The sequence below is a fragment of the Heliangelus exortis genome, chromosome 18, assembly GCF_036169615.1.
Source record: "Heliangelus exortis chromosome 18, bHelExo1.hap1, whole genome shotgun sequence".
Classification (NCBI taxonomy): Eukaryota; Metazoa; Chordata; class Aves; order Apodiformes; family Trochilidae; genus Heliangelus; species Heliangelus exortis.
In genome coordinates, this window is record NC_092439.1 from 7,302,280 (window position 1) to 7,318,052 (window position 15,773).

A 15,773-nucleotide genomic window follows, 5' to 3' on the forward strand; every position below is an offset into this window, starting at 1 on the left:
TTTCCATTTGAATTTCTAGTGAGCAGAAATCTCTATGCAAAATTTCAAACTTCCAATTGTTCTCTCTGCATTTTTACAAACATAATGGTAATTAACCATTTGATTTTGATTCACATCTCCAGACACCAAAAGGCACGTACAGGTTAGATGGATAAAGATGCTGAATGAAGTGGAATGTGTATGGTACCTTAATAAAGGTGATGAGAGAGGTGAGCTCGTGCAAACTGCAGGAAGTTCAACAAGGCCAAGTGCAAGGTTCTGCACCTGGGTCAAGGCAATCCCATGCACAAATAGAGGTTGGGAGGAGAAAGAATTGAGGACAGCCCTGAGGAAAAGGACTTGGGGTTCCAGAATCTTAACATGAGCCAACAATGTGTGCTTGCAGCCCAAAAAGCCAACCAGCTCGTGGGCTGCATCAGAAGCACAGGCAGACAGTCGAGGGAGGGGATTCTCCCCCCTCTGCTCTTGTGACACCCCATGAAAGTGAACTCAGAGTGACTTTCCAGTGCTTGAAGGGAGCCTACAAGAAAGCTGGATGACAAAGGCTGGATGAATAGAGGTGCTTTCACACAGACTGGCAGAAACCTGAAAAAGTCTTGGCTGAACTCTCTCAGGCTGGCAACAGCCATTGATCTCTCACTTACAGGAGCACTAAAAGTCTACTAATGAGTACTTTTTTCACACACACAGTAGCATTTCCAAGCACTTTTGTCATTGGAATTTCTATGATTTTGGAGTGGGGGGGATTGTGTCAAAAGTATCCCAGCAACAAAAGCTCTGTATATTTTCCTGCTATTTTAATTCTAATTTTTGTTACTGTCATGACAAGATTTTTTATTATTGTACAACTAAGACATAAGCATGCTGCTGCAGCTCTGTATCTCTCTCTTGTGCTCCTTACACTGTAAATCTCCTTGAACAATATCAGAGCAGTTTCTCAGATGGTACATGGAGACTGACACTTAGGGAGTGGTGAGCAGGAGACCTCTCCTGCTTCTCCATCTCTACATTCCAGACACAGTGTGATGCTTCAGTATTTCCCAGCACCAGTTTCATTGCTCCCTAACAGCAAACTTAAATTCAGCTGTTAACAGGCTTCCTATGGCCAATTTGCAGGAGAGCTGCTCCCTCTGCTGAGTTTTCTGTCGATCGGCATCGGCACTTGATGTCCTTCCTCACCATGCTGGGCCCCAGCCCGGACTGGAACGTGGGTCTGTCTGCAGAAGATCTCTGCACCAAAGACTGTGGCTGGGTTCAGAAAGTCGTCCAGGATTTAATACCCTGGGATGCTGGCACAGACAGTGGAGTTACTTATGAGGTATGTGGACTATGTAATATATGCAAAATGTAAAGTTTACCTTAAAACAGTGAAGAATAAAACCTACTGGATCCATGGTTATACCATATCTGCCTTTATAATCTTCTAATAAAAATTTTGCTTATAATGAATTAAAGATCATTTAGTTAGATGCTAGTTACAGTAACTCAGTTGTGACTGAGTTCCCTGAGCATTATTATTAATGAGATAATACTACATTCACTTGTAATTGACTATTTGTATTGTACTATTGTATACAATACAATTGACTATTGTATTGTAATACATTCACCTATTGACTGAATGGAGCACTGGTCACTCTCAAAACCAAGCATTAAGACACAAATCTGTGTCTCACCAGCCACAGCAGCTTGAATTTTCTACTGTTTTAATCCAATGCCAATTATTTTGCTTGGCACAGAAAACTTAACTATTCTTTACTGTAGGGATTGAAACTCCCTTACTATGAGACTAAAATAATCCATTTTCTCTGTCTCCATCACTCAGCCTAGGAAGTAATTCACATCATCCTCAGGTAAAGTCTTCGTTATGACCAAATTATTTGTGTCAAACTACTGAATTGGTGAGGTTACCAGAGTACCTACACTGTATCCATACAGACTGCACAGACAGCTGAAGTTAGTCAAGATTAATCCCATCCCAAAATAACATACATATTCCATGTATTCCACATGCCACATATATTTTCTGATAGCACCAATTTTCAGATTGGTATTTTTCATTCAGATCTGGTCTCTTTAGAAGCTGATTTGTTTTATTAATGTAGTTATCTCACCAAATAACAAAGTATAAATCTTATTGTGCACATAGCTTTAGGGCTGAATCCTGATGTGTTAGAAAAGTGCTTCCTGACCGAAAAAAAAAAAAAAAAAAAAAAAAAGGATCAAGTTCATCGTATATTGAAATTTCTCAGTTTAGCATTTTGGAGAAATTTTCATTTCTGCAGACAAATTATATCAATAATAAAAATTATTAGTTCCTTTTTTAACATTTTTTTCTTTTAATTGCAGTCTCCTAACAAACCTACAGTTCCTCAAGAGAAGATCAGACCACTTACCAGCTTAGATCATCCTCAAAGTCCATTTTATGACCCAGAAGGAGGATCTATCAAGCTGGTAGCCAGAGTTGTCATTGAGAGAATTGCACGCAAGGTATAATGTATATATAAAAAATTTTCAAGAAAGCAAAAAACCCACTTCATAAGCCAAAAAACCAATCCTTTCTCTTCTCTCTTACCTCCCTCCCACCCCCCATCTGCACTCCTTAACCTACCCACAACAAAGATAATGGCAGAAAAGAACTAAGGCCCTTTCTTAAATTCAAAACAGTTTGAAGGTATAATTTCTCCTACTTCTGCTAACCAATGCATTTACTTAATTGGGGGATTTTTAAAAGTATGCTAGCAAGTAGAAGAGAAAAAAAGTGTTGCAGATGCAGTAGTGCCTCTTGGTATCCTGGTTTAGCCCTCTCACTACATGCAAGTATGAGTTTCCTGTATTCAATCTCCACAATAATTTGTTTGCAGGGGGAGCAATGCAATATCGTACCTGATAACATAGATGATATTGTAGCAGATCTAGCACCAGAGGAAAAAGAAGAAGGTACTTTTATATTAATTTGTTCTGTATTAATTTATATCTTGTTTCATCCTCCACTGTCATTTCTAGATGTAGTACAAAACTGACTTAGGAGCAAAACTCCCATTCAGTGCCAAGAAGTGATTTAGGTTTTCATCTTTTCTGGAATCTTACCATTAGACTTCCTCATACAGCAGAGAAATTGCATGTATACCTGGAAGATGGTAATAACAATAAAAGCAATAAAAGAGAGAATCATTTGGGGTTCAAATAAAAATAATTTTTCAATGAAAGTTGGCAATTGTTTTCTTTTCCTTTGGGCTTAAGTGCAGAACATTGAATGCAGGAGGAGAGAATGTAGCCTGTTAGCATCTAAAGCCATCACTAGCGAGGTCAAGAGATGCATGGAGGGCAATGTTTTTTCAACACTCACAGCCTTCTCTTATGTTTTAGATGACACCCCTGAGACCTGCATATATTCAAACTGGTCCCCATGGTCAGCCTGCAGCTCTTCTACCTGTGAAAAGGGCAAGAGGATGAGGCAGAGAATGCTTAAAGCTCAGCTGGACCTCAGTGTGCCCTGTCCAGATACACAAGATTTTCAGCCATGCATGGGCCCAGGCTGCAGTGATGAAGGTAATCAAAAAGGAAAGGGTGGAGGAGAAAAATACCTTCTAGGGTTCATTTTTCCATTAAAGTACTTAAAGCTCTTGCTTGCTGTTTGACTTGTCTTATGGCATACAGTGGAATAATCCCTGAAGAATAGAAATTGAGGCTGTCTCTGGTCAGTTTTGCAGTTCAGCTGAGTAAGTGCATGAAGCATGCAAAAATATAAAGGAAAGGAGTAAAGTAATAGAAAAGACAGAATGGGAGAGGTAGCATAAAAGTGATACTGCACCCAAATGGCACAGCTACAGAATTATCAGCATTTATGTTACTATTAGCAATTGAAATGGTTCTCTGTATTTTAGATGGTTCCACTTGCATGATGTCTGACTGGATTACATGGTCCCCCTGTAGTGTATCCTGTGGGATGGGAACACGATCTAGAGAGAGATATGTAAAACAATTCCCAGAAGATGGCTCTATGTGCAAAGTGCCTACTGAAGAGACTGAGAAATGTATTGTAAATGAGGAGTGCTGTAAGTATTTTATTTAGATTTGTAAAATCCAGCCAATAGTAGGAGTCATCTCGAAAATATATATATATGTATGTATATATATATTTATTTTTTTACATGAGATCTATTACTGAATGACTTTGTCCATTTGGAATAGCCCCTAGCAGCTGCCTTGTCACGGAATGGGGAGAGTGGGATGAATGCAGTGCCAGCTGTGGCACAGGGATGAAGAGACGACACAGAATGATCAAGATGACTCCTGCTGATGGATCCATGTGTAAGGCAGAAACTACAGAGGCAGAGAAATGCATGATGCCTGAATGCCGTAAGTCTCCATGAGTTTATCTCCTCTGCTATAGTGGCATCATTTCTGACAGGCTGCTCTGTCACACAGAGAATCTGACTAAAACAGAAGCAGTGTTGCTTTTTATTGTTCTCCTTAAAATTAGATCCCTTAGGGAACGTGCATTAGGTACTATGTTCACCAACAGAATAGTATTAGTAAAAAAGATTCTGTGGCATGCTCTTACTGTATTACCCATACAGTGAGGTGTGAATTATCAAGTCATACATAAGCAACTCTAATTTATGAAGTATGAGTTATAATTAATCAGGATACAAAAAACACAAAAAAACAACAATGAAAAAAACAATCAAAAAACAAAAAAAAAACCAGAGCCTTTTGCTTTTAGCTCCTGAACAGTTAAGAAATTGAGGCACTTCGTTTGTGCAGTCATTTCTCCCTACGTTGCCTAATAACATTGGTTTTAATTTATTAAGAAATGTTACGATTTAAATCAAAGACAGAATCAAGAAGATTTTTTTTAGATAGAATGTGGAAGTATCACATTTTTAGACTGTATAAATTGGACTTCCAGCTGTGACCACTGCAACTGGGGGAGTTATGATTGAAACACACTTTCTTAAACTATTAACTCCCCCAAAAGATCTGGGACTCTGCAGTTATGAATATAAGATAGAAATAGCAAAGATAAGGTATTAAAACAAAGCAAAACTTTCAATTTAATACAGTGTTTTCTGAATTTCTTCAGAAGCATCATTTAGCTTGATACATTTTGTCCAAACTGACAACAAAGTATAATTGGTTGATGACAGATAAAACACAGCCTGCAAAATCATTTTGATCAGTTTTGGTATAACAGGAATTTGTTTCCTCTTATGTTTACCATTAGATACCATCCCCTGTCTACTCTCCCCGTGGTCTGAATGGAGTGACTGCAGTGTAACATGTGGGAAGGGAATGCGAACCCGGCAGAGGATGCTGAAATCTGCTGCTGAGCTTGGAGACTGCAACGAGGAGCTGGAACAAGCAGAAAAATGCATGCTGCCTGAGTGCCGTAAGTGGGGACACTCTGCAAAGAGGAGGCTGGTTGTGTGTGTTGCTGGTTGTGTGTGCTGCAGTCTATTGGTCAAAACTCTACCCCCACTTTTAGTATTGTTCCTTAGATGCTTATAAGGGTTATTTCTTCTAAGTTATTATATTTATTGTATGGACAATTATTGCCTGGTTGCCTTTGGTTATGAAAGAAAATTTGAAAATTTTATATAAATGCTGTCTGAAATCAGGAATGCTATAGACTGCTTGCTCACTCTGTTTTGGAGAGTGGTCTACAGATGGCAAGAGAAGTTGCCTCCTTAAACTCCGTGAGCAAGTGATCCAGTCCTGTCTAGCTCTGATTCTTGCTTTCCATCCATGTATTACACCGAAATCTTCATAGAGGGGAATCAACAATATGGGAGTTTTATCATCTCATCTGTGGACTGTTTGGGGTTTTTATTATTATTATTATTAGTGTGTATTTTTGGCTGTTGAGAGCTGGAATATGATCACGTTCTAATTTCATCTTGCCTTACTCAGTATTGCTTTGGGTATGGAGTTTTTCTGTCTTTAACACAACACCGTAACTGTTGACAATAGTTTGTGCACTTCTGAATAGCAAATAATTCAGAATTATGCAGAATGGGTACAAGGGATGGAGGACTGAAATCACCTGTATGATTCTTTTAGCTAACAGAAGGAGCACAACAGAGGTTCCACCTTTGATACATTTCTGACCAGTATCAGAGCCTTTTTTACTGGTCTATACCCCTTTGAAACCAGGAATTTCATATAAAGCCACCAAATTGACTTTTTGCCTTTCTCCACTAAAATCCTCCACTTCTTGGGGGGTGCAAATTTCTCATTGCTTTGCAGCCTTTGTGATGTGTGACAGTCTAAGGCACTGCTCATGAGTAAGATATGATTGCATTTAGTGTCCTCTTGCTAGCTGGTATGTGAGGTTTTATAACTAATTACAGTCCTTTTCACAGTAAGTATTGGCTAGAAAAGGCTTTTACACTGTAATTTGGTAATTCAGCTCTTCTTAAATAATGTAAAATATCATTTTGATTATTAATCACTGGAGCTGTGCATTTTAAGCAGTGCTGAAAAAATGAAAACTTCTAAGACATAATGGTATTAATGAATGTTGCATGACACCACCAGTAAAGCAAGGCTTAGATCTCAGAGGTATCAGACTCTTTATAAATATAACTCAATTTCAACAGCTTTTCATTATAAAACAGTCATATGGGTGTACAGAATGCAAAGTTGAAGAAGGCACAGGAGAACTATTTATAAGTTTTTTTGAATTTTAGTGATCTGCCAGTACCACTCTTGAAAAAGAAATTGAGGAGAGTGTCAAATAATAGTCCTGCTAGAAATGGACTCAGATAATGTTGATGTCTAGCCTCACAAAATTTGCTGAAAAGACAGGCAGGCTTAAGTTCCATTCAGGTATTTAGATGTCAAAACTATTAAGAGACATCTGTGTGTTTCTTATTGACCTTATGTTTATATTTCATTACTTTTGTGTAAAATTTTTCATTTTTTGCAGCCATTGACTGTGAACTAACAGAGTGGTCCCAGTGGTCCGAATGCAACACCTCATGTGGAAAGGGCCATATGATCAGGACAAGAATGATTAAAATAGAGCCCCAGTTTGGTGGAACAGCCTGCCCAGAAACTGTCCAGCGAACAAAATGTCGAGTAAGGAAATGCCTGAGAGGCCCAGGTATGGAAAAAAGGCGCTGGAAAGAGGCCCGGGAGAAAAGGAGAAGTGAACAAGCAAAAAAAAATACAGATAGTGAGCAATATCCAGGTGAGTGTGAAACCATCCTTTAATATGCTCGTGTTGGTTTGTATTTTCTGCATAATAGGAATTTGTGAGCAGCTCCACTTCATGCTGTGAAAACATTTTCAGCACTTCAGTCAGGAGAGAGTTTTAGCAATCAAGTAAAGCACAGTCACTTCTGGTGTTTGCCTGACACCAGAAACATGCAACCTAAGTTTAGAGCTCAATGGAGAAAGGCTCACATCTCCCCAGCTCCCATCACTGAAAAGTGTAGAATCTGAAAAAATCTAGAATTTACACCTGGCAAAAGACTGATTGCAATTCCTGCAGACCTGGGTGATGAATCTTTGCATTCAGTTATTTACCTTTGCACTTTGGAATTATTTGTTCCTGGACCTGATGCAGAATTTCAAAGCTGATTTCCACCTCAATAATCTGATTCTTACTCAGACTGCTCTGAGAGCTCTGCTCAGGTTGCTTTTTCAGTACGGGACAGTATTATCAAGCACTGATGCCTCAAAGCAATAAAACATAATACCTTATGGTGTAACATATTATTTGGACACGAATTATTGCTAAGTTGTGATTCCTACCTATCTGACATTTAACATTTTCTTCATTTTATTTGTGTTTTATAATGTAGACAGTAAATGTCTTTTTTGATACATTTTTCAGTGTTTGACAAATGCACCTTGATTATACTTAACCAGGGTTTCTTAATTCCTACTGTAATAAATGAGACAATGTGCTACTGTAGAGTCAAAAGCCACCAGTGTGCACATGTACACATAGGGAAATATGTGGGTAGTCTGAAATACTAAAAACTTAATCAAATTACTTTTTTTTCAGTTTGTAGGCTGAAACCATGGACTGCTTGGACTGAATGCTCTACACTCTGCGGAGGTGGAATTCAGGAACGCTACATGATGGTAAAGAAGAGGTCCAAAAGTACTCAGTTTTCCAGTTGCAAAGACAAAAAGGAGCTAAGAGCATGTAATGTTCATCCTTGTTAACAAAACATGAGGTTTCCAAGTGATGCACTCTGAGCTAAATGGAAAGTCAACCTTGGTTTGGTTTTTAAAACAAAAAAAAATATAAATGTATATTAGTTTTCATTTTTTTTGCAGTGTGGTTTGCTTTTTAGTCTTGCTGGTGCAAGAAATATATTTTATAAATATTTCCCCACAGATTTATGCTGAGAGTAAATCTTTGGTACTCCAGCCAGCCCTTAATGCATAAAACTAGCCATTATGAGACATTTAACTAAAATACACAAATATCTGTGGACATGGAATAGCCATATAGAAATACTACTTGTAAAGACATGGGGTGCATGCATATTAACAAAACTAAGTTAAAGTGATGTTTTGTGTGTGGGAGGATTTCTCTCTTGATTTGATTTTGAAAATCCAAAGCAGTGCCTATGTGATTACACAACTATGCCAAGGAGTATTTTCAGTAATGCTGGTTCAATAACGCTACAGGTGCATGTTTATCTCTTCACACTATTGGCTTTAGCTGATAGTTATAGTAATTATCCTACATACTTTTCTTCACAGGGATGTTATGGTCCATGCAAAATGGGCTTTGTTTCTTTAAAACTTAAAAAGGAAATAGTTTGTTCAGCTCTGTAGTGGTATCTGTCCACTTCACAGACACAGTCAAAACAGCACACAAAGAAAATGGGTGGATGTCAGAACATATTTAGGTGCTGTATTCTTATATTTGGTCTATCCACTGCCTCACAAAGTGAATCTGAAACTAAAACAAATGGGTCCAAACACTGGGAGTCACAACAGCTGTGTCAAGGAAAGACTTCTACATGAGAGACACTAAAAATTAGATTTGGTTTTGTGAGGGATATTAATCACAGGTAAAGAGAGAAAGAGGTTTATAATATAATAAAAATTGTAGAGGAAAGGTGAGCCAGGTTCTCATACATCCCTTATAATAAAGGGAAGAAGGCCTCCAAGACAAAATACCTATGTAAGTCCTGTAAAGATATTACAAATTAACACAAGAAAATATTTTTGCCAGTATCATTCATGGGTTTTTACTTAGAGTATAGGAGGATCTAAAACTACTAAATTTGTGACAATTACTCATTTGTAGGTATACTAGACAGGATAAATGTCTTCCCTGACCACCCGAGTGATCAACAAACTGACAGATCTGACAATAGCTCCTCACCCTTTAATTGTTTTTGCTATTTCACAGTCTCCTGCTGAGTTTATCGCTCAGCCCTACATGTAACCAGATATAGGGCCAGCAAGACCTTGGGCTTCACTTGCCATTGGAATATAATTCTCTCCTGTAAGTTTGAAAATTTGACATCAAAGCTGAGAGATGAAAGTGACAGATTATCTTTTGGTCCAGGAAAGGCAGCATATACCTATGTCTGTACTTATATAAAAACAATGCACTGAAAATAAAGACTGTTGATGCTGACTCTTAAAACATGCTTGAGAGAAATGAATGGAGAAAAAATTATTTTATATTCTCTTTAAACCAGCCTTAAGTAATTTACTCATTTCCTTAAGAGTTGGTCACAACCTTGAGAACCTGACACCCAGGTTTTAACTTGTCACATTTGATGTGAATCACAAGCCCCTGAGGTTGTTCAGCTTCTTTATCAGTACCCTGGGAATCCTCTTGTTACCTCGTGTACCTGAACGGGCTGGTTGCATTACACTGTAGGGTTCATCATCTTCCTTGTTCCACTCAACAGTGCAAGGGCTGCTTAGGACTTCCACAGCTGTCACACCCCACCCCCTCAAGGTATCTGCTTTCTTTTTGAACTGGGAGTGAAAGGAGGGTCAGAGGAATAAATGGAACCAACTGCCATGTTGGCCTCTCCCCCTGCTGCTAAATGGGTACAAGTCCTTAGTGAAACAAACCAGAAATAATACCAATAATAAAAAAAAAGGCCACACCACAAAAACAAGGTTTAATGCTAAAACCAAACATTTTTCATTTTGCACAGCTTGGCTCATTTAATAATATTAATTCAGATAGTTTGCCTTCTTGTTGGAAAGTTCTGTATTTTATGACTCTATAGCACTGTCATTACAGTGTAGCAGCAAGGCTGTCCCTAGGTAATGTGCTTATGACCTTATCTTGCATAACAGTGGAATTATATCACTACTGGAGACATGAGCACACGTCAGGTGAAGAAGCAGGTGGCTGGAGAGAAGGGCTACAGCAATTCATGCCAGGATGCCAGGTGCTCAGCCAGGGCAGAGCCACACACACAGCCCAGAGCCACACACCACCCACACCTTGGCAAGCTGCTCTTGCTGAGCCTGAGAGAGGCTGCTCCACCTGAGGTGAATTGTTCCAAAATAACCTCTATGAAATATGTAACAGAGGGGGGGTTCTATGGAAAAAAAAAAAATTGTGAGTTTATGGACTATATTTTTTCTTAACAACCTTACCACTTCTTCAAGCTAATCTTGCAAACTTATTCCTGCTTCTGCAAATAACCAACTAAAACCAACACTAAGTTATTTTGCATGTTTTTTCCAGTTCATCAACTTGTTTTGTCTTTTTATTTCCCACTTTTCCAAAGGCTTCATAGGCCAAATACACCTTTAGGTATGAAGGCTATATACACTATCTTTTTTACTGTGCCCACAAAATTATCCATTAAATCCATCTGGCACTTTTTTCACTGTGCTTCTTTTTAATTTGATTCTCCATAATACCTTTTTTCCCCTCACAGGAGGTTGTTCAGTGGGGTTTCCAGTCATTTCTCTTAGGCTCATTAAAGTTACAAATGTTGGGAAAAAAGCATTCGCCACCTTTTTTAGTACATGCAGTGACAGTGTAGATTGCACTGGGTCAGAAATATGGAATCATTCTTGCTTAGGTTCAGCTGTTCACACTGTTTTTCTGTTGAAGCATTTAACAAGTTATTTGTCTGTCTTCTAACTTGATACAAAAATATTTAAGCTTGTTACATTTTGTAAAAAAAACACACAAACAAAACAAATGAAATAAAAATAAGAGGTTGATTTTCTATTCAGGAAAAAAAGCTCTCATATACAATATATATAGAGATATTGCATTGTTACTCTAAACTTTCTAGTCGTGTAATAGCCACTGATTATCAATCAATAAAAATGAGAATTCTCTCTCTTATTTCCTGAATAATACTGATGAACTGAAAGCACAGATGTCACTCCAGTTTTGTAGACCTCAACTATCAGATTTTAGCATTGTGTGTATGTTGGGGTTTTTTTGTAACATCCATACTGTAGAAGCTTTACACATAAAGAAAAGTTAGGGGCTTAACAAATGTACAGTAGGACTCCGTGTGTGCAGCATACAATTTAAAGTTTTGTTTGATTGCATTTTTAGATTTCCTTTGTTGTTCCTGTTTGCTGTGGAATTATGAAAAAGCTACCATGAATATTTCTTACCAAAGTCTTGTGTAGATGTTTTGTAGCTGTCTGGCTAACACATTATTATTACTTTGGAATAAAGACATCTTTACTATTAATTTCACATTTGGATACAATTCTGTTAAACTAATACAATTATGTACACCAGAAACCCCACACGCTTATCAATAAAAGGAGTGAAGTTGCACTCTTAATTTACATCTTAATCCTGTTCAAGGTAACAGAATTTCTGGAGTGAGCTGGATTTTACTATTCTAAAACTAAAACATAACAAAGCAGAGCTGGACCTAGATGGAGGTGCCTGGGGATGACGTGCTAGGAGTTGCTTACCAATAACTGAAGGCAGAGTCTGGTCCAATGAAATTCCATTGGCATTCACTTTTTGAGCAGGAAAATGCTCAGTAATCTCAAGCAGCCGTTTTGAGGTGGGTTTATCAGCACATACAACAGGAGCATGAGACAGCCCAGCAGAGCTGCTCACCTGCCCACAGCCCCAGCAGCTCTGCTCCAGGGTGCTGGGCAACTCAGGCAGGGACAGTGCCCGCTTCCAAGCTGCTCCCTACAGATGCTCTGCTGTAGCATCATTCATCTTCATAGCCATTTTTAGAAGCACAAAGACAAATTGACTTACCTTCCTGTAATGCCTGCTTTAGTTTGTTGGCAGTGGAGTTTCTGCAAAAAATTGCCGTTCCTTTTGTCTTCAAAGACGACCAACCACACAGAGACTGTCTGGCTTGAGCACAGTAGTCACTGCAATGACAATTACAGAGGTCTGACCTTAGCTGGGCACCTTCACATCATGTACAACCAATGAACAGAGACAGACTCTTCTGAAGGACCATTTATAGTATCCCAGTGAGCCAGCTAACTCTTTCTCTGCTGACAGTTTGAAGCTTAGTGAATTTATGGAGCAATTAAATGTTCTGGCATATTGAATCTGGACATTTGGAACTGCACTCAATCTTATGGCCCGTAAAGTTGTATCAGAACAGCTTTTTCTCTGAAGGGGTCATAGAGTGCATAAGTCAGCATATGGCCTCTTTAAATGCTAGACATCCAAATGACTGCTTGGCATCTGCTTGTCAGCATGCCTGCCCTGGCTTAGGATGCTCTTCTTTGCATGGACAGCACACCTAAACCATAACCAGCATGGTAGAAAGACAATGAGTAGAGCAGGTCCTCAACTGGAACTTGTAATAGGAGTAAATCAAGTAACTCTCCTCCTAGAGGCAGCTGCCATTCTCCTGGCCATAGATTCTGAGTTTCTGGAGCGGGAAAAAAACTAACAAAATCCTGAAATTACACACAGCTGTTAGAAAAAAATCTGGCGCCTATCAATGGAGATTATTTGACAACACTTCCATTTCTGAAACAGTTATTAAGGCCACAACATACTGTCGTATGGCTATGCTTGTAAAGCAAAGTAAACTATAGTTTGCTATAAGTATATAGTATACTTAGTAAGTATATACTTACAAGTATGTGTGTGTGTGTGTGTGTGCCCCCACATGCATGTGTATAAATACATTTATATATATTTATAAAGTGCAATACATATGCAGTTTGTTCATGGTTTTTCCCCTTTAGAAAGCAGCATACTAGCTCCTGGGAAGGGAAAAACCTTGACCAGTAAATTGAAGTGTGCTTAAAAAGCACTTGCTACCAAGTTTTAGGCACTTCGTGTACTTTGCTCCACATGCAAACCAGTTTAAGACCTTTACTGCAATACTTTTAACTTTGGGGCTCAATCACTTCATGCTGTATTGTGCAAAACAAAGCAATTACAGGCCACCTGATTTATATTGAGTTCTCTTGGTTTTCAAGAGACAGAACAGTTTGTGCCATAACCGATGGGCACATTAACTGCTCGGTAGGCAATGACATTTTTCGCTTGTGGTCTAGATAGCTTAATGTATAAAAATCTGAATGCTTGGAGCCCTGCATTCTGCTCATTTTCTTCATAAAATCCCAGGGAACATCATTAACTCCACCATCAGTAATAAACTTGCAAACACTGAGACCGGGAATCCTCCCTTTCTGCTTCCTTAACACATTTGCACAAGTGGAAAAAAAGAAGCCTCTCCTAGCTCCCAATTTTCTTCTTTTCATTACCAAATGGCATGATATTGGAAAGTATGTGTTTGATACATACTTTGAAGTTTCAAAGAAAGATCAGAGATTTTTTCCAACCACAGTAACCATTTGTCAGCACCCCTCTCATTGCACATTTTTGAACCATCAAACACAGCTCAGACAGTTGTCTCTTAGAGAATGTATGGTGGCGTTTGGAAAAGTGCCCACTGTCTTTGGAAGGCAAAAAGCCCCTGTATGTCCCCTCTGTTGTGCCAGCTTAATGTACACCTTGTGGGCTAAGGCCTAAGGTGATCCAGTCACCAGAGTCACAACAGTGGCAACTCAACAGCCTCTCTAAGAAACTTGGACATGGCATAAGATGATGCTCTATAGGGAAATCAATGTAAGTCAGAAATCTAAAACAACAAGAAAAGTTTTCTCTTACGGAACCTTTATGCCCACTTGAGCAGTGAGAGAAACAAATCAGTGTCAAAAAACCCAAACCCGGCTCTATATTATGATTTTAAAATGTGAATGTGGTCTACATCATGAGTTCAAGGTGCACAAAATGTTATGAAGGGGAGAAAATTTTTATACTAGTTACATTTAAAAAGGAAATGGAGAACGAGACACACAAGTGCAGCAACAATACTGCCAAGTTCAAATAAACACCTATACTATTTAGAAAGGTTAAAAAAAAAGAGCTTTATCTCAGAAGCCTCCATCAAAGGCAAACACAAATATTTGTCATACAGTCCCCTTGCAAACATATAGTTCTGCTTACTGTTCTATGACATGTTCCAACTCTGGTTTATATCTACCTTGAATGTAGGAAATGAGCATAAATATCTGTACATGGATCATTCTGGAAGGACACAGTGGTGTGCATAAAGGAATTTTGACATCAATGCACATCCATGTACAGGCTTGAAACGTTCCCACTGGAACCCTACGATTGGAGAAATAAAATCACAGCCCACTAGATGGCACTGGAAGCCTGCACAGACAGCTGTGTTTTTAAAAATGGTAACAGAACCCCAGCTGAGCAGCAGGGTCTGTGCCACAGCCCTGGTTGGGAGTCCGCATTTTCTCTCTGCTGGCACCAAACGCCTCCAACACTGCAGCCACGGAAGGTGCCTCGAAGGGAGGCAGGAATCTTGCCCCAACCTTCTTTAATTCGATGCAGAAATGCTGGTGGATGCAAACTGGATGGGAAGTGGGGGAGAGGGAGGTAGAGAAACGTGCTAACAATCTGATTTCTGTCCAAGAAGCCGCAGAGCCCTGGGGGCTGCTCTTCCAGTGAGGCATCTGTGCCTTGCCCCAGAGGAAAAGTGTTTTTCTGAATCTTCAGAAGCAGTAACATTGCAGAAATCCTACACTCCAGGCAATAAACCACACATATAGGAAGCAAGAGGCCTAGGACTTGGAACCCCCTGCAAGGGAGGGCCAAGGAGATGAACCATCATTCCCGAGTGCTCATGAAGGGGCAAGGGACTGGTGACCAAGCAGAGCCAGGGGCTGTAGCCAGGTGTATGGATCGTTTATTTGTTCATAAACAAATTTCAGTACTATCTAGTCCATACAGGAGATTCACAGGGGGTTGTAAAAGCAAACCAGTCTTGGATCATCTTGAGGCTCCATCTCCACAGAGATGACCCATGGGGAGCTGTCTTCAGATAGCTAAGGCCTGAGTTGCCCTTAGCTGAGCTCTGCTGCATTATTCAGAGACCCGAAACCTGAGCTGAGCTTTGAAATACCTCAACAAATAATGTGCCCCAAGTCTCAATCCAAACTGTTCATTTGCCTGAGAAAGTAAAATAAAGAGAAGCTGAGAGGTTTTAGTTCTGGTTTCAGCTGACAACCTTCTTTACCCAGACAACCAGAAAATCAGCAAAGAGAAATAAAAAGTAGAGCATACTGAGGTGAACCTTCGCCTTAAATTAATACAGAAAGATAAGGGGAAACTCCACAGTACCCACAAAGATAACAGTAAAATCCACTAAGGCACAGCCCTTCCCACATTAATGTAAATCGGGGAGTAAACACCCTAAGATTCAGCCTGGGAATCAGGAGTCACTTCTCCAACTATACTGTGTGGAGACCCTTCCCCCATGATGGGGACACCA

At 39.3% G+C, this 15,773-nt stretch overlaps 1 protein-coding gene and 1 long non-coding RNA gene across 5 annotated transcripts in view; one reads left to right on the forward strand and one right to left on the reverse strand.

Moving 5' to 3' along the window:
- The window catches only part of SPON1 (spondin 1), a 272,520-nt gene extending 260,843 nt beyond the window's left edge, over positions 1-11,677 (forward strand). For all 4 annotated transcript variants that reach the window (XM_071761773.1, XM_071761772.1, XM_071761774.1 and 1 more), the window contains 9 exons: positions 1,117-1,318; positions 2,350-2,490; positions 2,865-2,940; positions 3,370-3,552; positions 3,888-4,058; positions 4,195-4,362; positions 5,231-5,395; positions 6,935-7,198; positions 8,021-11,677. In XM_071761773.1, coding sequence (XP_071617874.1) covers positions 1,117-1,318; positions 2,350-2,490; positions 2,865-2,940; positions 3,370-3,552; positions 3,888-4,058; positions 4,195-4,362; positions 5,231-5,395; positions 6,935-7,198; positions 8,021-8,184 — 1,534 coding nt within the window. In that variant the 3' untranslated portion in view covers positions 8,185-11,677. The remainder of the gene's footprint in view (positions 1-1,116; positions 1,319-2,349; positions 2,491-2,864; positions 2,941-3,369; positions 3,553-3,887; positions 4,059-4,194; positions 4,363-5,230; positions 5,396-6,934; positions 7,199-8,020) is intronic.
- The window catches only part of LOC139804502 (uncharacterized), a 47,673-nt gene extending 35,354 nt beyond the window's left edge, over positions 1-12,319 (reverse strand). The window contains exon 1 of the long non-coding RNA XR_011729407.1: positions 12,206-12,319. This is a non-coding gene — a long non-coding RNA (uncharacterized lncRNA). The remainder of the gene's footprint in view (positions 1-12,205) is intronic.
- Between the last annotated feature and the right edge of the window lie 3,454 nt (positions 12,320-15,773).